The sequence below is a fragment of the Ammospiza caudacuta genome, chromosome 4 (assembly GCF_027887145.1).
Source record: "Ammospiza caudacuta isolate bAmmCau1 chromosome 4, bAmmCau1.pri, whole genome shotgun sequence".
Lineage (NCBI taxonomy): Eukaryota > Metazoa > Chordata > Aves > Passeriformes > Passerellidae > Ammospiza > Ammospiza caudacuta.
Window position 1 is genome coordinate 66925531 of NC_080596.1, and position 25269 is coordinate 66950799.

The 25269-nt window shown below is 37.1% G+C and overlaps 1 protein-coding gene across 1 annotated transcript; it reads right to left on the bottom strand.

The window, feature by feature from the left end:
- Positions 1-4806: 4806 nt before the first annotated feature.
- Positions 4807-25269, bottom strand: SEPSECS (Sep (O-phosphoserine) tRNA:Sec (selenocysteine) tRNA synthase). The gene is made up of 11 exons (XM_058803965.1): positions 25078-25269; positions 23522-23676; positions 21177-21295; positions 20930-21088; positions 20234-20387; positions 16652-16754; positions 14375-14504; positions 14159-14250; positions 7153-7246; positions 6456-6546; positions 4807-5322 (listed from the first exon to the last, which is right to left on the bottom strand). Exons 1-11 carry the CDS (start codon positions 25189-25191, stop codon positions 5073-5075), a joined length of 1461 nt encoding a protein of 486 aa, XP_058659948.1. The 5' UTR covers positions 25192-25269; the 3' UTR covers positions 4807-5072.

A 25269-nucleotide genomic window follows, 5' to 3' on the forward strand; every position in this document is an offset into this window, starting at 1 on the left:
GTGCCTCAGAGGTAGCTCAGAAATAGTTCAGGTAAGGGACAAGGATGGCTGCAAACGTTCTTTGCATGAGTTTCCATAGCAATATGAGCTTTATACATCACAAGAGCCAAACACATATAACCAACGTAGAAAGCTTCAAAAATGCTGGGCCCCTTGCTTGTTTTTCCTGTATTTTGGCCATGTGCTCCTCTGGTACACTTCAATCACAAGAAATTTACCTCAGAAAGAGTTTTCGGAGAAAACATCTCAGGAGTAATGCTATGTGCTCATCTTGAATTCCCAAGTGGTGTGTTCCTACTTGGGGTGCCCAGAAGAAGATCAGTAACACACACACCTCTGCTGCTGTCATTGTACGTGTACATGACCAATGCCACCCTCCAAACAGCACAGGTGTAAGACAGCTGCCTAATATTTGTAGCCCTTTGAGAACAAGTAATAGGAATAGCAGCACCCAGCTGAAACCCCTGATTCTTTCTATTCACATTATGTTAAAAATCAAACAGTTATAATTCTGCCTGGATTAGAATACAGGATCTAAAGGCAAATTAAATTTCACCATCCACATTAAGAAATCAATTCAGCTTCTGAACTGGATCTGCTTTGAATTTAGTTGAAATGCAGTTTGATGAAAGACTCCTGTTCAGCAGTAGATATAATTATCACACCCATCTTAATTAGACCATGAACTTGACTTTAGGATCCCCAAAGGAGTATTGAAAGCTTGGTCCAGTTACACTGAACTTGGTCCAGAACACTGAAGCTTATCCATCAAGATAAATATATTACCAGTTCTTTGATACAACAGATGCTTGATGAGTAATGGAGCAAATGCCTTTTTAACTATGGTTTTTTAAAAGGATTATTAAACTGCACTAAAGTGTGTGCTGTTATCTTTGAGGGGAAAAAAAGTATAATATATGAAAAACAATTATTACAGAGCACATGGAACACAATTTTTCAAGCACTAGTTTCAGAATTAAAAACATTTGAACAAAGGTTCTCTGTGGAGTGTCACTTTGTAACCAATTCAAGGCTTTGAATAGCTATTGTTTAAAAAAATTGTCAGCTATAGAAATTGTTTTCCCTTCAGATTTCAAATCCTGTCAGACCAGGGTGATTAAAACGTTGCATTTAAAAAAAAAAAAAAAAAGTAGGGGGAGGCAATCTAATCTCCCCTTATAAAAGTAAAAGCAGCAACTCAGTTTTTAAAGTATCATGAACAAAAGGCTGTAGCCCATCTATCATTCACATATGGATCCATGTAATGATTCTTCAATTAGAATTATTATCTGTACAGCAGCTGAAGACTGAGAACTGCTGATACATTGCAGATGAGAACATTTGCTAGTCTCTGGGCTTCAGCCTTTCTTTAAAAATGATGATCACACAATATAGATTGCTCAGTTTATATGTGTATTAAGCTGCAATGCCAGCATTTACATTTGCAACATTACAATTTTGCTTTCTTAGGCTCAGGAGAATTTGCTGCATCTGGTAGATTTTATTTGCTTTGTATCTTAGGCAATTGTTACAAGCAAAGCACAAATAGGCAATATTATTGCTCCAAGTCCTTTGTTTTGTTGATTATCTCAGATACTACAAAAAAAAAATAAACTAAGAGTGAGCCTGTGAGATGGGTCATTCAGTGTCAGTTCACTTGCACTCTATTATCCCAGTGCTATTTTTATAAGGCAGAGCCATCTGCTCCCTCATTTCTTCCACCTGTATAGATACAGATAGTCTAAGATGCAACATCAGAGGGAAAGAAAAGCATCTCACACAATCACACAACAGTTCCAGGCCCTGTTTAAGAGGAGAAAGTCACTTTAGTGATTCAGGCTGCAGCAACCTGAGGGGTCCCTGCCTACCCTTGCACCCGAGCTACATGCTGTGACCCAGAAGATAATGGAGAAAGGTAGACACATAAATAGTAGCTGTGAGACTGCCTTATAAATGGGCATCTCTGCTTGGTGTTTCTACTAAGGATTCCTGCTCTGTGAGCCCTGAGTATGTTCTGGAGCCCAGGCAGCCTTCCCAGATGTCTCCCTCATAACGTAGAAGCTGGAGGCAGCAAGTTGGCTCTTACAGATTTTTGAGCCATGTGAAAGCCTTTAGTGATGTGTGTATGTAGAGATTTAAAAAAGGGCTGCAACTTAATTAAGAAGCTTTTCTACTTCACTGTACAATCTTGGAGAGATCTTCAGAGAAGGCAAATACTGCTAATATATTTGTTATTTGTTTTACACTGTACAGTTTGGCCACTGCCATCTTTCACAGGACTGCTTTTAGTGGGCAAGAGCTACAGCCATGAAATCTCCCTGTAACTGTTACACAAAGGAAATGAAACCTCTGCTCATGGGTACATGCTCCAGTGTTATTTCACTACTTTATTATAGACATTACTGAACAGAGACTAAGAAATTTATACCCTTACTTGAAAAATACTTTTTATCCTCTACTGAATCTCCTGTTTCAGATACACTGTAAAGAACCATGTCTTCTCCACTTACTTGGAAGGATATTGCCATTTGAATTACTTAAAATTTCCTTACATTTATGCAACATTATAGAATGGTTCTGTCTCTAAAAAATTAATATTAATTAAAACTGAAGACATTTATGGGGATAAAGCAAGCAAACAAAATTGAAAACTGGTACAAAAGCTTACCAAAGCAATATAACATGAATACTTAGTCCAAGAGTTCTTACATTGTGGTGGGACACATTTCTCAAAATATTTTAGATTTTCTTACTTCAGGTGGCTTCCCTAAGATCTGTGAAGAACTTGAATGACACAAATTAAATTTTGTATTTGTTTTCAATTGAAGCCATTGCCTTATTTTTTTTTTAATAAAAAAGGTTTAGGAAGTAAAATCCAAAATATACTTAGGTCTATGAACTCTTGTTCAGAGCATTGTTGAAATTTCCAGCTTTGATTGCAAATGGGAAACATTTCAAAGACAGAAAAAAACATTAATCGAGAAAGCAGTTTGATCTGTGTTAGAAGTGATTGAATTACTTTCAGCAGACAATAAATTATGAGACCAAAGAAGGCAGAAATATCTTCCTCTCAGAGAAGGCAAATGTTATTTTCTTAACTCAGAATCAGAATACTAGTCACCAAAATGCTTATTTTAGCTGCTATCACACATCTCCCTAAACTCTTGTATTAATAGTGCTAACATTCACTGACCATCTAAATCAATAACTTATACTCATTCAGGCAATATCAAAAACCAGGAAGAAAGGTATCACTAAGGCTGGTGGTTTTCACTGGCTGCTCCAATATACAGAATATTGAGGCAGTAAGCTGCAGAGATGTGGCTTCAAAGTGTGTGGAAGTGTTACTGACTGGAAAAACTGAGGTACAGCATGTTCTCATAAAATAATAAAAAAAAGGGGAGGGGGAAGGGAGGGGGGAGGGGGAAGGGAAAGAAAAGACAAGCTATTTACATCTCCTTACAGCCACAAGGGCTCAGAGGCCAAGTTACCTGACATGTCTCCAAGGATGTGTTTGTACAGCAAACAACAATGGTGACTGCAGTCAGGGGAGCTGTACCTGCACAAGCTTTAATCAATCTCATGTGTAACTCCAGCAATAACAATGTGGAAGCTGCAGTTCAACTTAAGCTGAAGATACAAGGGACCTCATTAAGTGAGAGCACCTTCATGATGATCAGCACATTATTAACTCCCACATACTAGCATCACCTCTTGCATGAATTCATTTGAATGCGCTGGACAGACAATCTCTCAAAAGCATCACTGTTTTGATGAAGTGATTTACAGAGGGCTCTGAAGGATACATGTCTCAGATCCCACTCAACAAAGTAACTAAAACATTTCCTGACACTTAGAACTCATTAATGGTGGTATCCTGAACAACACTACATTACAGACAAACAAAGAAAATGTCTTTGAACATTATGCTTACTTTGAACAGTAAATGACATAGAAGCTATGTACAATGTAGTAACCACATTACTTAAGAATAACTACACATTTTGCAACCTGCAGCACTGTCACTCCAGTGATATGGAACCTTTGTCTGAGGAACAGACTCTGAATCTATTGTTTGCTTAATGAATTCAAATCAGCAACTGCACAGATCCACAGAAGCAACAGTGCCAATGGCAAGAGACACTACAAAAATGGAAGTATATCTATTGCAACAACAGTGGACTAAAAATGCCAAAATACTCTCAGGTCTCACTGGTTCTTAAAACTGCATTACTCCTCATGGTATTCCTCCTTTCCAGTGAGTTTTTGATCTGATCACCCTATCAAATCAGAAGAACAAAAACAAAACACCCAAAGCCAAACCTCCCCCAGTGCCTGTACCTCTTCACAACCCCTGACATTCAGTATTAAGGCTCCTTTAGGCTGCTGAACTATGCTGCAAATGTTTTCAAGAGCTGAGTACTGACAGGATATGAGGTACTCCTGGTTCCTCTTTGCCACTGGAGACTGACTAGTTCTAGGTAGTTCATGACAGGTGAGAACACCTGAAAAACATTACTATTCCAACTCTGTCATTTACCCACACAGTCTGAACACTGTATTTAGTAAGTGCTATGCCAACATTTGCATAAATCATTGAAAAGAAATTAAAAGTGACACATTCATTAATGAAAAACAAAGTATTTTGAGAGCAGAGAAATGTTGCTTGGGTGGTCTATATCTAGCAGGGAATTCAGTCACTGCCACAGACAATACTGTAAAACAAAAGCATGTGAATAAACATACTGTGATTTGGTAAACACTGTCCAAATAGCCACACACAGACTGAAAGGCAAACTGTAAATCTTTGAACATAAAGCTTTACTTAGGCAGATATCAAGTGCATTTTTCATACACTGCAAAAAACTCGTGTCTGGTCCCTTGTTCTTGGAGAGAGTATCAACTACTTTCTTAAAGCTGAATTCCATCCAAATTTTTATTACTGTTTTCAATAAAAAGAACATAAGATCAAGAATAAATTTCTGCAGTGCAGATGCATAGTCCTAACCCAATACAAACCTGACATACTTCAGACAAAACCTTATTTTCCCGTGTTACTAAATCTGTATCTTCTAGTCTTCAAGTTGTTCTGTGGCTGCATTAGCATCACTGATTTCATTTTTACAGTTCTCTTGCTTTGCTTCTTTTCTAAAAGTCTTCAAACACTTGTCAAGTCTTTTCAAGAATACATCTACATCTTGCTTTTTAATTCCAATTGCTGAGGCAGCATTGAGGTAAGCACAAGGATAGTCATTTGTATGTGACATAAAGCCTTTAAAAGTGTAGTTATTCACAGTTTGTACAGACCCACAGGGAACAACCCTGAAACAAACAAACAAAATCACAATTCAGTTAAAGATGCCTTGACATTTTATGTGGTACTCTAGGTTGAACACAATTACACAAGTTCCTATTGAAGTAGGGAGTTGCTATTCCTACCACTGATGCTCAATACCAGCATAACTTCAAATCTGTTGAAATGCCAGGTCAAAGCATATTTTACAAAATAATTACTTATGTAACAAAAGGGAAAACCCGAAACCTTCACATCAGGGAAAGAATTCTAAAGTTTTAACTTCAAAAATGTAAACTCAAAAAATTTCAGCCTAAGATGGTTAAAATTACAGAACCAGCCAAGGTTAAAACAGACAAATTAAAGACAGCATCTAACCACAGTACATATAGATTTACTGTCACTCATCTGTGCAGGAAGTGGAATAATCCAAGCTAATGAAGCATACCTTCTGATGTGGAAATATTCAGCTCTGCTACAAAAAAATAACATTAGGTCTATGGCAGAAGTTAGCATGGCAGCAGTAATATTCAGATTAAGGAATGCTGCCAAAACAAATTTTAAATAATTCTCTTCCTCTAAAAGGTTTAAACCAAAATCATTAAAGACTGTTTGGCTTGCATTTCATTTTAACAGTGTCTCTAAGAATAAATTCAGCTCAGACTGGCTCAGGTTATAGATTTTTAATTTTAATTTTTTTTAAACACAATTAGTTACAGAAAGCAGAATTTTTTTCCATTTGACAAAAAGCTGTGTAGGATATTAAAAGCTTATTCCCTTGACATCCAGCACAACCATATTTGTGCTGCAATAAACAAAACAAAGATCCTCCATTGTAGCTTACACCTATACTGTAAGATCAGACAACATCTGGAAACTAAATGAAATCAAGGGATACTAGGGAATAGTGACACTAAATTAAATAGGCATAGATTATCTATTTAGGATACCAAAGCAGACATAGAAAGCCTCACTGCCAACTCAGGCAGGGAGACATTACTGCTCTATAACAGTGATGACAAAGGGTGGTTACTCTCTAACTCGTTAGGCTGCCTTCTGTAATCATGACACAATTGGTATAAAACACTTCACAGGATTTCCTACAATATATGCTAATACACCCCCCTACTTCCCCAGTCTTTTAAATTCATAATATCCTTACCTTGCTCCAGAAACTTGTCTTGTGAAAAGCATAGACCCAAGCTGGGTAACAGCAGCATCATTAGTTTCATCTAGAGTCTTCAGTGACATGGCTAAAGTAACACAAGGTCAGGTTAAAACTGCTACAAAGCTACTTTTTCTCCAAAGAACTACCACAAATGACAAGTTGCTTTCCAACAGCAAGAATCTATTCACATATTTGTGTTTGCATACAAAGAAAAAAAGAAACATTACATATAATTTTTTATTTTTCCACAAGATGTCATAGATTACCTCTTGGTTAGACTCTATGCAGATTCTGCACAGGTGGGCAGTATTATTTTGGTGTTCAGCAGAAGTTTTGGTTAAAACAAATACCCTGAGTAGGAATTCCATAATTTCTTTTACAACTAAGATGATGAGTAATTATACCCTAATTTATTTTTAAATCTATTTTTTATGAAGTATTACTACATGCTAACATCTTTAGCCTGTCTTGAATTAATTTCTGTCAAATGAGTATGTTGGACAGGAGCAAAATAATGGGTCCAAGTTGCCACACTACTTTTATATTAGATAACTTTTTTAGTAACCTTATTGAATTATTATTCAATTGAGTAGAGTGTAGTGCTGTTTAATATATAGGAATGGTATGTGGAAATGCATTATGAATCCACAGTATATTAGATTTTTTTTAAAGTTAAAACCCCAACAATTACCTAAGGAAATGGGATTATGTGGTGTGTCTAACAGTCTCTCATTGTGGTTATCTGCCAGCTTCTTCAGCTCACTTGAAAGATACGAAAACATCTCCTGAAAAAAAGATGCAATATTCTTGTTATTAACTATCAAACAGAGAAAATAGCACCTATTTCACAAAACTGTTATGTCTCCTTTATATCCTAGAGGTGCTCAGTTGATTCTCTTTTCATGTGTACCAAGTAAGGGGATCAGACAATTCTCTGAAATAATTCTATAAAGGAAGAGCTCCATTTCCTGAGCACTGTTCTTATCTCTCAAGCTGATACAGAAGTCTCTATCTGGTCTAATATATGTGCTTGGGATGTCACTCATTCTCTCTGTGGCCCTGAAACCTAGGGAGGTAGAAAATCTTGAAGAGATTCCCACTGCACAGCAAGTCTTACCCCACACCACTTTTCAAGAGCCTCCCTGTGCCCTAGTCCCCTAAACCACTGGGAATGCATGGCCACGTTTTGGCAAATTGCTCCTTACTTTGTCTTCTCTCCTTTAATACATTCCAGACTAAAAGCAGTATATCTTGCTACCATGTATCACACAATCACATTTCCCCCTAGTGCAGAGATTTCTTTTTCTGTATGAGAATAAAAATCCAGTCTCTTAAAGAGGCTATAAGTACACATTTGACTGTATTTTGTTTCACACAATATACACTCTCCTGAATACTCAGCTCTGTTGAGCAGTCTGTCCTTTCCCTAGGACCCCACTCCTGTTCAAGCTGACTATAAGAATGGAAATATCTGAATTTCTGCTATCACTTAATTGGATTGCACCTTTACTGTGAAAGTGTCATAAGACTGAGATTCATAAATACTTTGGCACAAATACAAGCCACACTGCACATAAAAGGCTGTTTCTCTTATTTCATCTGTATTTTATATCCTCCCTTTTCCCCTGTAATAAGCTATGATAATTGCTCATGCTCTTCCTCAGTTTAATACATTCCTTTTCAGATATCAGCTCAAAACACTTATGGGCAGAGTGAGAATAAACACCATTCTTATTGTAAGCTTTAGCATTTTTTCCATCCTTTTTAATGCTTAGTCTCTCATAAAAACTAGCAAAACCATACAGACACTGAGTAGCCTTTTTAAAATATATTAAACACCAGGCTTCTCCTCTTTGAGGCCATAAAAATCGTCCTGCTTATCTGCTTCAGTGTGACTGCCTGTTTAAGCATCCTCATCAATTTCTGGACCTGACAAGTGATTTTTCATTCTTTAAATAGAATTACCTCTTCTGTTTGTAGAGCAGTATCCTGCTTTGACCTATGGACTCTGACAGATATAAATTACAGCTTGTGATCAAAATTATGCTTTTGAACAGACCCTCCCCAAGGTCTTATGAAACCAAATGAGGTTTGTGGTACCTAAGTTAGAAGAATGTTACAGCTGCTCTTCTTGAACCACTGCAGGAAACCTTGCCTCCCTTCATGAGCAACTAAATGAACACAGCTCCCCACCTGTACTTCCTAATATCACAGAACAAATACAGATGGAGAGAAAAGAGTACCCTCTTACTGTCTAAATGAATTAGGCTATTGATACAACTATCCACAAAAACAAAGCTTCTGTAATACTTGAAAAAAACCCCCAAAAATTGGGAGGTATCTGTGTCTAATTATCAGAACTTCAAATCTGTGAAAATCATTCTTATTTCTCATACATCAAGTGATTTTATGGTTTTAGTTCAGAGTTTATTTACAGTTCACTCACAGATGCTGAAAAATATTCATGTTTCAAATGTTCTGCCTTTCCTCTGGTCCCTCACATTATTAGAAGCACATTATTAATTTGTTACTTTCCATAATAAGCATCACTAATATACTAGTCTTTTATTAGTATTTATTCTGGAATACAAATCATAAATTAATTTGTGCTCCCTCTGCTGGCTATTTACTTCTAAAACTGAAGCAAAATATTGTAGAAATACACAAATTGTGAGATAAATTCATATATAAATTCTCTGGAGATATTATTGCTGAAATTAGTACTGAGAAAAATATACTGGAACAAGACCAATTTCCAAATAATTTTTGTGTGTTCTATCTAGAAAATTCTCTGATACATCTCTTATAGTATAACTGAAAGGATTGCTGAAAGGAATACTGGAAGTATTACTGAAAGTTGGTATAAAAAGTTACTGACTGCATAAATGTGTTAAATTTAATTAAATCTACTCAATGAAATTAGGTTACTAGATGAGCCCTTACATACATAGGAAATAGTTAAAACAAAGGATAATGGAAAGATGGCAAAAAACCCCAAGTATGTATTTTCATCAGTTGGACTAAAGCTACATGAACACAAATTCAAATAGTGTTTTTATGATCACTATTTTGCATCTTTCCATTGGAAGCCCTCTAGACATTTTATAGTTTCAGAAGTCTGTTGCAAAATAGATTAACTGCCTTTCCAAAAATAAAAAGGATTAAAGCAATATTTTTGTGAGGTCAAATCTATAACCAACCTCGATTATAAAATATTTCTCATATATGGAAAATTTATAAGCACCCTAAGCAATTATATATAATTGAGCTCCTACATAATAGATTTTCTGTAGCAGGCACTCAAGTTTTCTCCAAAGAAGCCAAATATAATGCTGAAGTTATACTGAACAACTCAAGCACTAAATGTCAGTTAAGTTTCATTATTAATTCACTACTTTACCTTAGAAACTTATCACAAAACCTCATTAGGCTAGGCAAATGAACACTAAACTATGTGGAAGTGTCTTTCACTTCTGGTTCTTTAAGCACCTAAGCCAACAAAACACCTTAAAAAACAAAGAACAAGTCAACAATACTGTCTGCATCAAACAGGCCAAATAACTCAACTGTTTGGATGAAACAGTCTACTTTCACATACATATACAAAAATATTTTCAAGAAGTGTTGTAACAATCATATAACAAAAATATTTGGATCATACTATATTTACACTATAAAACTATTTGTAATAGAACCTACACTAGCAAAGGTGACTCTTCATTTGCTCCATTGGGATAGGCACTGTTCTTGCAAACAAAAATAACAGGAGGGAAACAAGTAAGGAAAAAGCCAGTGACTCCAGAGAAAAAGAAGACGGAGGTACTGAATAAGCCATCAGTTCCATACCAGCTGACAAAGAGGCAACTGATGAAGGCCAGGAAAGTTTTTGTGCAGAGCTGAAACTATCCTAGCTGGCTCTAAGCACCCAGCTTGCTTACATACTGAGTCTGTAACACTCTGCCTTTCTCCCTGTGCCACTGTCACCTGAAAAGATGAGCTGTCCTCAGGGAACGGTCACAGAGCTGGGGATGGTGCAGAAGAGGACACTGCACAGGAGTCATTTTACAGCCTCTGCACCCTCCACACAGGCTGCCAGCTCTCCTACACTTGCCTGGGACTGATCTGGTCCCACCTTACTCTGCAGCAGCAGCTGTTTTATAATGCAGCCATCACACCTCCTGCTCCTTTGCTGTGATCTGACCAGAGCCCCTGGGCCCCACCCAGCAGAGGAGCTGCAGGGCTGAGCATGGACACCTGCCAGCAGATGAGAACCCAGACGAGGCTCAGCTTCTTGAAATGCAGCCAAACACATGACAAACTGTATGTGTATGTGTGTGACACCTGCATATACTACACAACCTCCCAGGCAGATTCTCTTGTACTGCAGGAATTTTTGTTATGGATTTACACTAGAAAGTTTTAAAAACACGTAATTAATTACAGAACCTTGAAATCTTTATATCATCAGTATCTAACAAAGTGCCCAATAAGCCTTGCCAATCTGATTTGGTAACACTAACGTTCACATTTTTTGAAAGGTCTCTCTTAACAACAGCAATCAACACATTCTCTCTTCAGCACTTGTGAGACCTTGAGTTCAGACTCTGTGACCCACACTTCAACACAGGCTCTAAGTATGGAGGCTTCTGAAATTTCCATTCATGCTTGGCACTTGTTTAATTACACACAATTTAAAATAATTCATTTAAACTAATTTGCCTCCAGCTACTCTAAAGTTTGAATATGGTTACATATACCTCACATGAGGAAAATCCTCCAATATTCTCATATTTGACATGCTACAGTATAACAAGTTGACTAGAAAAAAAGAGGAGTAACAAATGTCTATCTTGCTTTGAGAATAGCTGATTTTTTTACATTTTTAATATTCCTCATTAAATGTCTTTCCTCTTCTTCCATCGTAAGTAGAGCAGCAATACAGACTCACACTGAACTATGCAAATCATTTATTCCAATCAGAACTACTACATCAATGATAACTCATGAAACATAAACCCAGTATTATACTGAATTGTAAAACCCAAACAACTTCCTCCCACTCGGTATGATTTTAAATATTTTAGATACATACTCCATAAGGACATAAAAATAACTCCAGTTTTACTCTCAAAGTATGCAGACAGATGGATACCAATATAAAAAGCTCTATCACATCCCACAGTAACACAGATATGCACTTAAGAAAATGAGAGTTATCTTGATTGTTAAGTCTAATGAGGAAATCCATAACTGCTGTAAACAAAACCATCACCTCTTCAATAATACTGGTATAATAATTAGTTAAGTGGATTAGAAGGACCATATTGGATAATAGCAGGTATTAAACCTGGTCTGTAGGGTTCTGAATGCAAACCCTGAACGCAGGGCTCTTGTTCTCCATGAAATTTGAGATAATAACTAAGCCTGCTTATGCCATTACACAGTTCAACAACTATAGTTACTTCATATGGTTTAGACACATACACACGTATATGAAAATAGCAACTTCTATGACCTAGAAATGTAAAATACAGGACTTAACCTGTACTGAGGCATCAAAAGTTGCTATAAAAATACAACCTTTACATAAAGTTCTTTAAGAGCAAAGATATTAACAAATTTGACTATGTACCAGCTGTTTTCTGCACTGCAAAAGGACCTAGAATGGCCTACTGAGATCAGGAAACCACTGTTATAACCATCAAATAAACATATAAAAAGGAATTCTGAAAAGTCAGTACTTCTTCGTATCACTACATATAATCTCATACTCTTGGACAATTGCACACTCCACAACTCCCAGCCTGTCAAAAAAATTCTCACTCCATGTACATCCCTTCCTGTATTAAATAGCTAATCTGTGTAGCATAAAAACTGGGCATTATTTTGTTGTTTGTGTGAGACTAATCTCTTCTCAGTAATATTCTGGGCTTTCTGGCCTAAGCTCAAATAACCTGAAGTAACACCCATACAAATCAAGATCAGGTAAAAAGAGATGGAAAAAAAGATACCTGAAGTTTTTTATAGCTGATTTTTTTTGTGTGAGTAGGTGCAGCTGCACCAATATAGAAAGGAGTACTCAATGTCAAGCTATAAATAGCTCCTGCTGGAAGCTTAATAGCTCTGCCTCTGCTTCCTCAGAGCACAGGCAATAAACTACCACTATTGCACTTTTACAATTCAGGAACAAACAGATTTAAGCAAAAATGTTTCTCTTTCTACAGCAAATCCAATAAAAGAAACATATTTATGACATATATAAGGCTCTGTTTATAGAGTATATTCACATTTGAAATAAAAAGGCCTGAAGTTGTAAAAATATAATACTGTGTTCACTTTAGAATTCTACTTCCAAGAAAATTAGGTGACTCAAAGTGTACAGCTATTCATTAAGACATTTATGAAAGAATTATTATTTATGACTCGGACAATATTTCTCATGCCCTTTATACATCAGCTACTGGTAGAAATCTAACAACTAAATCAGCTTCATAGAAAACAATAAATTCACTTGAGATTCTTCTGGACATAAAAGGGAAAAAATACAATTTGCTTTTAATGAAGACACAAAACATAAATCACAATACATACAACAGTCCAGAATAAAATGTTGCAGTAGAGGCAAAAGTAACTGCTTTCAGTGTTTCACAAGCTGGTTTCACTTTAGTTGCACAGATGACTTCTTAGTCACTGTAAGGCTGCTAAGTTGGTTTGATTTTCTATAGCCTAGCTATTCCTATGGGACCTCAGTTCCAGTACAGAGTTTATGGATGCCCTATAAGCAGCTAGAAATAAGTCACAGCACCTAAAACTATTGCTCTGCCACATAATCAGAGATAGCAGCAACCTGTCAGCAGAAAACAACTGGAACATAGTTTACAAACAAAATAATGAAACAGATAATGCATAGCTTAAAATTACTATTTTAATAGTACTTAATTCACAGCATTTCTTATATGAGGACTCTATAAAAAGAATCTTCTGCATTACTATATAAAGAGAGAAAAATCAGACTTATTAATTCCAGAATTAAGGATAACTCAAGATATACAATTTCCAACCTGACATGCACTGGATTTTTCTGCAGTGTAATTATACCCAACTTAAAACCTATAGTCTGTGAAAAGCAAAGAAGAAACTAAGTTGCGTGTTTAGATGAATAACTAAAACAACAATACTCTTCTCTTTTTGTGGCAATGAACAGTATTTATAACCCAACCAGAAGCTGTGATTCTCCACAGAATGTGGCACAAAAACATTTAATTAAGCACTATCACAGCACAAAGGCACAATAGTGACAAAAGAGTAAGAGCACAGACCTGGGGTTACTCTGGGTGTCCAATCTCCTGTCCTGGAAGCAGTGTGACCAGGATAAAACAGTACAGTATTTCTCCATTTCAGTTTTTGTGGACAAAATCCTACTATTTAGTCACATTTAGGAAGAACAAACATGAACACTGTACAAGATAGTACAGGCCCTCTGTTTAGCCTCCTGGACTGAACAAACAACATGGAAATCACACTTACTCACAAGCACCATTTAGAAAAGAAGTAATTGTATCACACTGACTTTCCAGATTCAGAGCTCTGCCTCAGAATAAGTTCAATGGCTTTCTAGACAGAAACTAGATTTACCACACAAAGCAGTTTTGCAACAGAGCTGACTTCAAGAAAATACTGCTTGCCAAAAAGCTTACCTTTCTTTCTTTCAGTAACTTTTTGTAGCCACTGGTTCCCAGAGACAGAAGTGTAATGAGGACATCTAAAGAAGGAGATGCAGATGCTCTTCCTGAAAAAAAAAAAAAACCAATATATACATTAAAGTGGCAAAAAAAAAATTATGTGAAAGAAAGCTGATAATTAAGTTTTCTACAGCAATTCTGTATGCTGAAATCAGCCCATGAACTAGTTACCTGGATACATTTTGCTGATCTCCTGAATGAAGGACTCGTTGAAGCCAGCAATGATAGCACCACCTACTGGAACCATAAAATTTTTGTCCAAGCTCTGAACAAAAGCATCTATTCTGCCAACTCGAGCACCCTTTACCAAAAAAGACAAAAAAAATCCACAGCATACATTAGAACTAAGGGAAATGTGATAGCATAATAATTATATAAAAGTGTAGCCAAAATAAATATAATTCCTGAAACTCTCGGATACTGCATTTGTGATCAAAACAAAAATCACAGTATTACCTCTTTTAGCACCGCTTACTATTGGTACCATTGTCTGCCTAAAATAGAACCTTACAATTCCCATTTTGCGGTGATTTAAAATATCAATTTTAGTTCCTGCAAGTCTAAGTGTGGCTCCATTTCAGCAACAATCAAAAAGAAACCCCTCAAAATTTAATGGGAATTATACAGTTAAAATTGTTCAATCCTGAACACTTTTTACAACTCTCACTCTAAAAGGCTATGAGTTAATGCTTCATTAGCAAAACTTTTTTCAATATATATATAAATTTGCATTAAACAAACAGGCTTCTAAGGCACTCCTTCTAAGGCTGCTTTCAAAATCAAGATTCAAGTACCTTCTTATAGCAGATATTCCCCACATCCTTGTACCAAACCACTCCTGTTTTCAAAGGAAAAAATGTAGATTCTGCAGTACACCTTCAATTTGAGTAGCATGTAACTGTGTAGTGTACAATTAAAAAGTATGAAGCATAAGAACCTGAAAAGTAGGTTAAACCCCATACATATCAAAGTACATGCAAATACACATATTTTTACAACTACATACTAAATATAAGAAGTAGAAACAGAGTTAATACCTGTGGCAAACAGAAAAAAAGCAGAGCCAACTAAACCTCATTTATTAGTTCTATATTTTGATAGCTTAATGCACAGAAGACAGGAAGAACACTCCAAGTTTGTCAGCTTTTTGTTGGGAACATGAATGCCAGCAGCTACCATTAGATTTAATTGACAGGAGAATACCAGAGGAAAAGCACAACATGAAATGGTCTCAAAAGCTTTTTCCTGTGGTACTCTTGCAAGTTGTATTCACACTGTTCTCAGCATATTCATACATCTAAGTATTCATTAATAACTACTTTCTCATAAACACAAAAATTTTCTAGCACAAGTAATAAATTTTGTAAGAAAATGTAAAAATAAATCAGAGCTCAAATATATACATTTGCATAAACAAGGAACAACCAACCTATTGAGATTAGAAAAAACATCAAAACAAACACAGTAAAAATTATATTTGTAGCATTATAGTCTGAAATGTTTATCATTAGAAAATTTCATGCAGCAAAATTCAGTACTTCCACAGCCTCATTCATGTTAGTTTCTCACTAAATTTGAGCAAGTTAAATACAATAAACACATGCTACGTACATTACAAATAAAGCATATACTATTTTCTATTTCATTCATTCCCTCAGTCTTTCAAGATTTAGAAATGCCAACATGATGTTCTTCACAATTGTACATTAAGCTGGTCTGCGTCCTGTTCGTAATGTCTTAGCAATCAGAAAAAAAAAAACCAGCATATTTTACATTACCAATAGTTCAGGATCCTCTGGATCCTATTAAAATATAACCCCCTATTCTTTTGAATAGGTAACAGAAAAGAGAATATTAAAGAGCAATGCACATACAACACAATGAGGAAAAATGCAAGAATTCTGTTTCATGACTGATCTCATATATCAAGCAACATCCTCTTCAAACTAAACAGCAACAGAAATTAAACTTTTTTGAGCATAACACTGAACTTAAACCAGTTTCCTCAGCCATTCTCTGTGCCAACAATATTTTAACAGCGACAACATCTATCAAGTGCTGGTGTACAATTCTGTACCTTCAATTAAAAATTTGTAACTCATTCTGTTGGAGGCTTAATTTTGATTCAAGTATGATCCATTATGTTACTTTTAGTTAACAACTTCAGGAAATATTTTAAGAAAGCTTATTAAGGATATTTTTCCATTATAAAGACACACGAACATATAAAAAACTAAATAAACTTTGGGTTACATAAAGAGCACATAATAGAAATAACTATTATGCTTAAATTCTATTTCTGTCTGTTGTGCTTTCCCAGAAAATTGTTCACATATCAGACGTGCATGGGATTATTCTCAAAGCTTTGTAACATCTGAAAAAATTTGCCACAATCACCAATTTACTTATACTTGCTAAAAAATGTTATTGGAAATACACAGCTCCTACCTGCTGGATGAGATGCATACATTTTGGAGACTGAACTCCATATGCATTGTTGACAATATGTGGAATGTCATAATTAGCACAAATTACAGACAGCTCCTCCAGCCTGTGAGCATAAAATCATAATTAAGAGAAGCATTGATTACTGTAGCTCAACTTACAAGCCAGACCATTAAAAGACTGAAAGGTCTACAAGGAAGCCAGAATGAGAAAAGCAACTCTTTTGATGAGTACCTCAAGGCAGTATTTGTCACCTTAAGCTAAAAAGTTAAGATGAAAATTCTATTGGCTTTTACATATACTGCAAATTGCTGATCTAGTCTGACGTTTTTCTTGCTTCACTCAAATTTTTATCTGGACACCAGTTAATATACCCCAAACCATTAAGCTTTAGATACAAGCTTTTTGTTGTTGTTGTTGCTTTTACTATTAACTACGTAGCTTTAGCTAGTCACTAGTTTTTCTTTTCTCTATTATTCAACATGAAAACAGTCTACAGTAGTTTCAACAGTGTCTTGGGAATCAAAAGCATCCTGTAACAGAAAGTTTTTACATGTTTCTGTTTATCTCAAAAGAACTACTATTTTGATCCTTTGGCTGGAATCTCATGCATGCTTGCATGCTTCAGGTAAACTGATTAAGAAAAAATAAATTCTTTAAAGGAATGGAAAGCCCTAAAATGTCTGAATATGGACATCAACAAATTGAAAATCTGTTCAGCTGTTTACTCTTCACTTGCCTTTAGAACCCCCTGAAATCACAGTGAGCTCAGCCTGGATTGATTAATCAGCCAAATTAAGATTTATGTGAGCACACTGATCACTTTAAGTAAGATCCTTCAGCATTTTAAACATACTTATATGCAGTACCCTTTTCTGAAGCACTCCAATCATGCTATATTTTAAAAAAATTACTCATGATTTTCCCCAAACTTTTGAATCTATTTTAGAAATATAATCTATTTGAAAATAATTAGGCAATATAAAATAATTAAAAGTGATGATAAAGGTAATATTACCTTAAAAAAAAAAAATCAGGAAATTCTGCTTCCAATGCATTTTTACTCTATCTCCTCCTGTACAGCCTCTCACTGTAATTTACTGACATACATATAAAATTTGACAGAGTATAAAAACATTTTCCAAGAGGTGACATTCCTTTGCATTCTATTTCTATTACATTTTCTAGTGTTGTTCTGCAATGCAAAATTCTGCTGCAAGTGTCAAATTAATTTTTCCAAAGATAAATTCTTAGGAAATCATCATCACCATATTATCCTTTAAAAAAATCAAAAGGACTTTATAATTAGGAAACACCAGCAATATAATGTACATACTGATCTTCTACAGTCAACATAATTGTGAGGAGCTGCATTTGCAATAATTTTTCACATTTCTCAACACAGAATTACAAAATATTCCAAGATGGAAGGAACCCACAAGGATCATCGAGGCCAACACCTGGCCCTGCACAGCCCAATCCCCGAGTCACACCACGCACCTGAGAGCATTGTCCAAATGCTTCTTGAACTCTGTCAGGCTGGTGCTGTGACCACTTCCATGGGGAGCCTGTTCCAGTGCCCAGCCACCCTCTGGGTGAGGAACCTTTTCCTGATATCCAACCTAAACCTCCTCCAGCTCAGCTTCTGCCCATTCCCTTGGGTCCTGTCACTGTCACCACAGAGCAGAGATCAGTGCCTGCCCTCCTCTTCCCCTCATGAGGAAGCTGTAACTGCAATGGGAACTCCACTCAGTCTCCTCCAGAGTGAACAGACCAAGAGACCCTAGCCGCTCCTCATGTGGCTTCCCCTCATTAATAGAATACTTGAGGAAATACATTATGCAGGGCAAAGTTTTTGCCTTCTGACCTGACAGTTCTTAATCAGACACATTTCTCACCCTCTAGAGAGACTCAATGGAACATAGCTTTCCTCTTGTAGGCTTCTTGTCAAGTGCAGGCACAGAATTTGACCAAACTAGAAACATAGAGAGCGTACAGCTATTTATATTCATCTTTCTCACCTTCTGAAAATTAAAGGAGCAGTAACCTATCTTCTACAAGTACTGAAAATAGAAAAGTCTTTTTTCCTAAAAAATATTCAATTGAACAACTAGATCCATTGTGCAATACAGAATGAGAATGCCACAGTTTGAAGAGAATGTGTCAGTGTGCAAGGGAAGCAAATGATGCACAGCACCTGTATGCACCTGCACCTGCTCCCAAGGCCTTGAATGCAGCATTGAAAATGCTACTAATCATATCAGAAAAATAAAGCATTAACAGAAGTTGGCTACTGAAGTTCTTAATAGTCACAAATACAGAAGTATCTCCCACTTTATTCTTCCTTTCTTTCTCTCCTGTTTGTTAAAGTTCATGAAAAGAAAGCTTTGTTCTACTTTTTCTACTACTGAAAGTAAAAAAATACAGAATTCTGCTAAGTACACAGACCAACTGAAAAGGACACTTTCCCTTTGGTCCTCTTAAATACAGTAGTTTTACAAACACCTTACAACAACAGTAGGTAGAATACTGAGAAACAGGGTTTATACACTAGACAATTACTCCTATAGAAATAAATGGTACTTCAAAGGAAAGCCATAGGTGTGGCAGCCACAAAGCTACTAAAATTTTTAAAACACAGCCACCACAACTAAATAAAGCCTTACAAATGAAGATATTTCAAAACAGACATTTAGAATTGCGCCCTCCAGAAATGCTGTCAGGGCTTCCCTTCCCACAGGAAGATGAAGGTTATGGCCTTCAACAGTTGACAGTTTCTTTTAAACAGAAAGTACATTCAAATCTTCCTATATCTGTGGTATATTATAACATAGTGCCACTACTTAATAATTAATCTCTTAGTTGTAGAGGACAAAACAATAGCAGCATGTCAAAAAGAGGAAGCAGATAAGGAGAAGATTCATTTACCCAAGCTATAAAACAACCATTCAGTTTTGATAGCTGTGATTTAAGTTAGCCAATAAATCTGCAAGTCAACTTCAAGCAATGTTCATAGTATCCTGACAGAATTATATGGTTTTAACTCCCATCTTTCCCTCTAGCAACTAGGTTAAGCTATGATAAACACTGGAGGATTTTTTAAGGTAGGAGAGGAGGAGAGGAGAGTGAAATATATTTTTACTTGCCACATTTTAGAGTCAATAACATTTCTTTCCTATGCTTGTGGAGAAGAGTAGAAAAGGCAACAGTAACATCAAAAAATGGTATTAGCTATGGAGCTACATTTCCTGGATTATGTTTCCATGAGAAACTACTTTTACTACTTCCATGAAATTTTATGAAAACCACAAGCAAAATGACATGAATTTCACCACAAGAGAGCAACATTAACCTCACTTACATAACAGAAGAAAAATCTTCTGTGTAACTCTCACTTTTTTAATATACTTTTCTGGAAGGGGATTAAAGAACCTTTACTAATTGTTGGCAGAAGCAATTTTAGGAAGATGGATGGTCAAAACATGGAGGTGTTGGTTGGGTTTTGTTGTTGTTGTTGGGGGGTAGGGAGGATGTTTATTTGTTTTAACAGTAACAAATAACACACCTCTTACAAAGACTGCTTACCTGTCAGGTACCCTTGGAGCAAAGCAAGATGTTGTAGAATGCACACAAAGGATATTTTCAGCACCAAGAGCCTTGATTTTGGCCTCCACTGCCTCAAGGTCTGTCCGTAGCTCATCACCTTCTAATACATTTTCTATCACCACAGGCTCAAAACCTGACCAAAACAAGCAAGAATTTAATATAACTCAATAAATCTGACTAATTGTGGAGGTTTAGTTCCAGTATACATTTGAAAAACACATCGTGCTACTATTGTTTGAATAGATTCTAACTAAAAAGACAGTGCAAATCACACAGATTGGCACCTTCTGATCACAATTCCTAGGACACAAGTTTTTGCATAAATTTGAGAGAGAGATTTGAACCATGAGTTTTGATTTTACATAACTCTAAGGACAGCAGATTAGGCACCTTACTCTGAGAGTGAACTGTAACTTCCTTAGTATTGTTCTCACTTGACTCCTTTATCCACCTCAGTACCACTGCACACACCTGCATTGTGCAAGGCATGAGGAAGACAGCATGCACGTTTTAATTACATGTTAGAAATCAGGAGTGCACAAATAAAGCACAACTACCATGTCTTAGCTTGTTTTGTATCTTACTACAAGGGTATGAATTGATCACTCTGATAGAGGGAAGTTTCATATCTGTTGGAAGAACACACACTGTGTCATCAATCAGTTACCTTCTTACCTGCAGTTATCATTGATTTAAAGCAAGATTTCTGGTCTATACGTGGCCAGATAATGTACTTTGCCTTTGGTCTCTTGTGCCTCAATGTTAAAAAACACAGAGTCAGACTCATGCCTGTTGCCATAGGAACCACAAAGCAACTGGTCACTGTCCGGACACCTGCATGCAAAAAGCAAGTCAGAAATTAACATGAAGAATCCATGATGGAACTTCACAAATGAGAGAGATTTTTCAAATTTACACCTACCAGCCAGTTTTATAACATCCAGAACTACTGAATTAGTAAGCTTGTTCAAAAGGCTTGAACCTGCAGCTTTGGGTTGTACTGCAGAAATATCACCTGACCTTCCAATTCCGTGAATCAACCTAAACAAAAAAAGTTGAAAACACACATTAAGATTTCCACACTGCAAGCCATAAACCGTGCTGACTGAAGAAAATTTAACTTGATAAATAATTGTGGAAAACTTTGGACACAATGCAACATCAGTACCTGCCACAATCAATTCTATTTCAACAAAGTACACTTTTTTTTGTATGAAATTTTGGGGTTTTTTTTAACAGTAGATTAACAATGTTCCTGCATGCAAGTAAAAACTTTGAGAAGACCCACAGCAGCAACACGTCTAGCCTCTGGCAGGTTTCCTTTTAAGTTTCCTTTTTTCTTTTCCATTTAAGTTTCCTTTTAACACCTCAGCACTTCTTGATGTATGTCAAAATAGCATTAGAAATGCTGACATGTTCAGACACACAACCAAGGAAAACAAAAATTAGTTGTCTATAGTGTAGGGTAGCATAGGCATAGTGGTATTACAGATACTCCCTTGACAAATGCTTCATCTCCATAAGGCAAGGAAATAATATATACAAAGTGATATACATGGATATATGTATCGCTTTGCCCATCTTACACATCTTCACTTCATCTATCATTTTGCTGTTCAATGTTATCTCTCTTGGAAAAATATGTTTCTCTGAATTCTGTTTATAAATTTTGGTTATAAACTGTGTTTGTAAATACTGAACATTATTTAGTTCAGGAGTGGAGGATCCTGAAGTCATTTATAGAATACAAGCTTACAGAATGAATTTACCCATGGCGGAAATGCAGCAGCTGCTCAAGTAAGCTAGTAGCAGTATACAGCTACTTATGGCTTTAATTCCTTTTTTTGTCTTGGCAACAGAATAAAATGCAGTCCAATGAGTATATGATATTCAGAACTTCTTGGAGCATGATTTTACAGCTTAAATTTATTTTCCTGTTTCAAGTGCTAAGTTGAAATCAACAAACACTTGATGATTAACTAAAACTTACATATAATACTCACTCCACCCAAAATATTTTCTTCCCTCATTCCTGCTATGTTCTTAATAGCTGTCTCATATCAGTACTTTTTATTTTGTGCACTTATGTACTACTTCCCGAGAAGTAATCTTCCCTAACACTGCCCCTTTATTAAGCTAAAAGAAGAGACAGCTTGAAAACCATCTTCCTCTACCTCCATCACTCCCCAGGTCACCTGTAAAACTTAATGCAGAAATAAGTGAGGGGAGGACACCTTGCTATTGCTGACACTCACAGGAGAAGCGAGATGCCAGGTGACAGAGCTGCACTGGAACAGCAGCAGTGAGCCCAGCTCAGGCTCCTGTGGCTAGGAGCCAGGCACAATTTCCCCAGCACTGTCCAAAAGCAAAACTTCCCCAGATATCCTCCCCTCCCCGACCATGGATATCCTAGCCTAGAGAGCTGCACACTAAACTAAAAAAGCCAAACTGATGTATCACTGCATTTCAACATGAATTTATCATGGTATTGTAGGGCTTATGAAAGCCATCAAGCCTAAGTAACTCAACCTCCATGTGCTTACCAAGCTTACTAAACTTCTGGCCTCTAATATACTTTTGTGTTTATCTTTGGAGAAGAAACATCGTGGAACTTTCACTTTGATTCACTCCTGCTGGATCAAACATCACAGCAAGATACTCAGCACAGCACTCAACACACACATACAAAATACATTCATAAGGAAATTAATGCAGAGCCTCTAAAATGATAGCATCCAACATATCCATTAAGTAAGTCTGAAGGGCTGCAAGCTAATAAAGGCACCTTTTGTCTTTAGAGATCTCCTTACTTCATATAAAATCTATTATAGATGGACTGGGGTTTCATCTGCTTATCAACTAATCCCATTATAAAGGTATTAACAAATATTTAAAAATACAAATAGCTGTTCACTGTCAACGTTCAATAATGGGCAACTACAATGTACAGTAGCTTTTAATAATATACAGATGAAAAGCTGCATCTTTTTATAAAAGGCATAATTATTTTAAAACAGTAAGATCTCTTCCTATTTCTGCTTCCCTTGTAAAGGATGACTCAACAACTGCAGCTTCTACAAATTCAATGTACACGACATAATCCTGACAAAGCATTTTTGCTTCATTCAAGACTTTCTATAGAGTTATTAATGAAAATTTAATATAGAAAGCAGTATCAATTCAATAGATAAACAAACCACAATAAAGTATGCCATTGGAAAGCATTAATAATAACCTGAATAATTCAAAACAGTCAATACTTTGTACCTGTAATGCCTTCGGGCAACAAGACCTGATGCCACTCTTCCTTCCCTCTCACCAACGCCACAGTTGCCCAGGAAGTTATTGCTATCCATTATAGCAAGTTCATGAAGAAACAATTCAATGGTGCTTTCATCCCATCCATCTTCAGGACATTTCCCCTTAACAATAAAAATAAATTATGAAATTTGGAAATGAAAAATTAACAAAACTTTATGCAACTTGTTTGATAATTGTTACCCTTCTTTCTCATGCTAAGCAGCAGTCTGTATTTTCATTATTCTCTTTTATACTATCTAATGTTATGAAGCTGTATCCAGAGAAAAGTTAAATAATGATTTTTCCATGTGTTAAATACAACTACATTAGCACATCCCGACATTAAAACAATCAGGATATCTTTTACCTTCAAGTGTTCTCTATGGTACACACAAAACCACTGCAGGGCATACATGTTAATTACTCCCTAAAAGACTACAGATTATTTGATGTATTCTCTAGACATGACGTACAAGAACTCAACAGCGAAAACTGCACAAAAGGGAAGATACTCAGATATTAGAGAACCAAAAACATGAGCAGAAGGGAAATATAGTTTTAATGTAATACATCTTCCTATCTACACATATTACTTTCCAGTTATTATCTAATAGGGAAGGAAACCATTTCCAGAATATATCAAAACCTGCAAGAAGAAACCTGCTCTTTCTTGCGCTCTTTACTGAATTAACAACTGCATCCATCTTTGCAAATTACAGACAAGATTCTCAAAGCAGGGACCCATAAAACCATGAAGATTTTTTATAGGTCCAGAGGTTTTTTCACATGCCCCAGCAACAAAACAGCCAATTCAGTAAGTCTAATTAGTTTATCAAGTGCGGTATCAACAAAGTTAAGTTGGAAACAGTAGATGGCATGACTGAGGATGCTCAAGAACTGAAACATTTGCTAATTCATTGACAATGATTTTTATACGCTGAAGGCAATGAAATACATTGTTTTGGCACCTTACAAGTATCGCTTTTTACCTCATGCAACAATGTGCTAGTATCTCACTGTTTTTAAACATTTATTTAACTGTTCGCTGGGCCTTTCTCGGCAAACGCACAACCCAGGGCAGTAATTTTCTCTGCTTCCCAAACAAGGCCTTTCACTCTGGGGCTCAGTGAGGTCCCTGCCGTGCCGGCAGCGGCTCTCCCGGCCGGCATGACCCCGGCCGGACACGGCGGTAGCGCCATGCCAGAGGGCAAAGCCCGTGACGCCGGCCGGACACGGCGGTGCCGCCGTGCCCGAGGGCAGAGTCCGTGACCCCGGCCGGCCTGCGCGCTCACGGGGCTGCGCGGGGCCGCCGCGACCAGCCCGGCTCGGGGGAGGTTTCCCTGCCCGACCCGGTTGCTCGGAGGGCCGACGGGCGGCTCAGGGCCGCTCTGCCCTCTCGAACCCCGGTGCGCGGAGGGCGGGGGGGTCAGCTCTGCCCCACTTCGGACGGTGGTGGCAGTGACGGGGCTGCTCAGTGCCCGCTCGGCCCCGGCGCGCAGGGCGGGGGGCGGCGGCCCCGTTACCTGCTCCAGCAGCGCCCGCAGGCGCAGCTCGTGCGCGCGGCGGCCCTGCGCCCCCTGGCGCACATAGGCCGCCGTCACCAGCCGCTCGCTGCAGCCCTGGTTCTCCGCGTTCATGGCCGCGGCGCTCCCGGCGCCGCCGCTGCTCCCCCTCCGCGCCGAACGGGCCTGTGCGAGCCGGGCACTTCCCGCCGG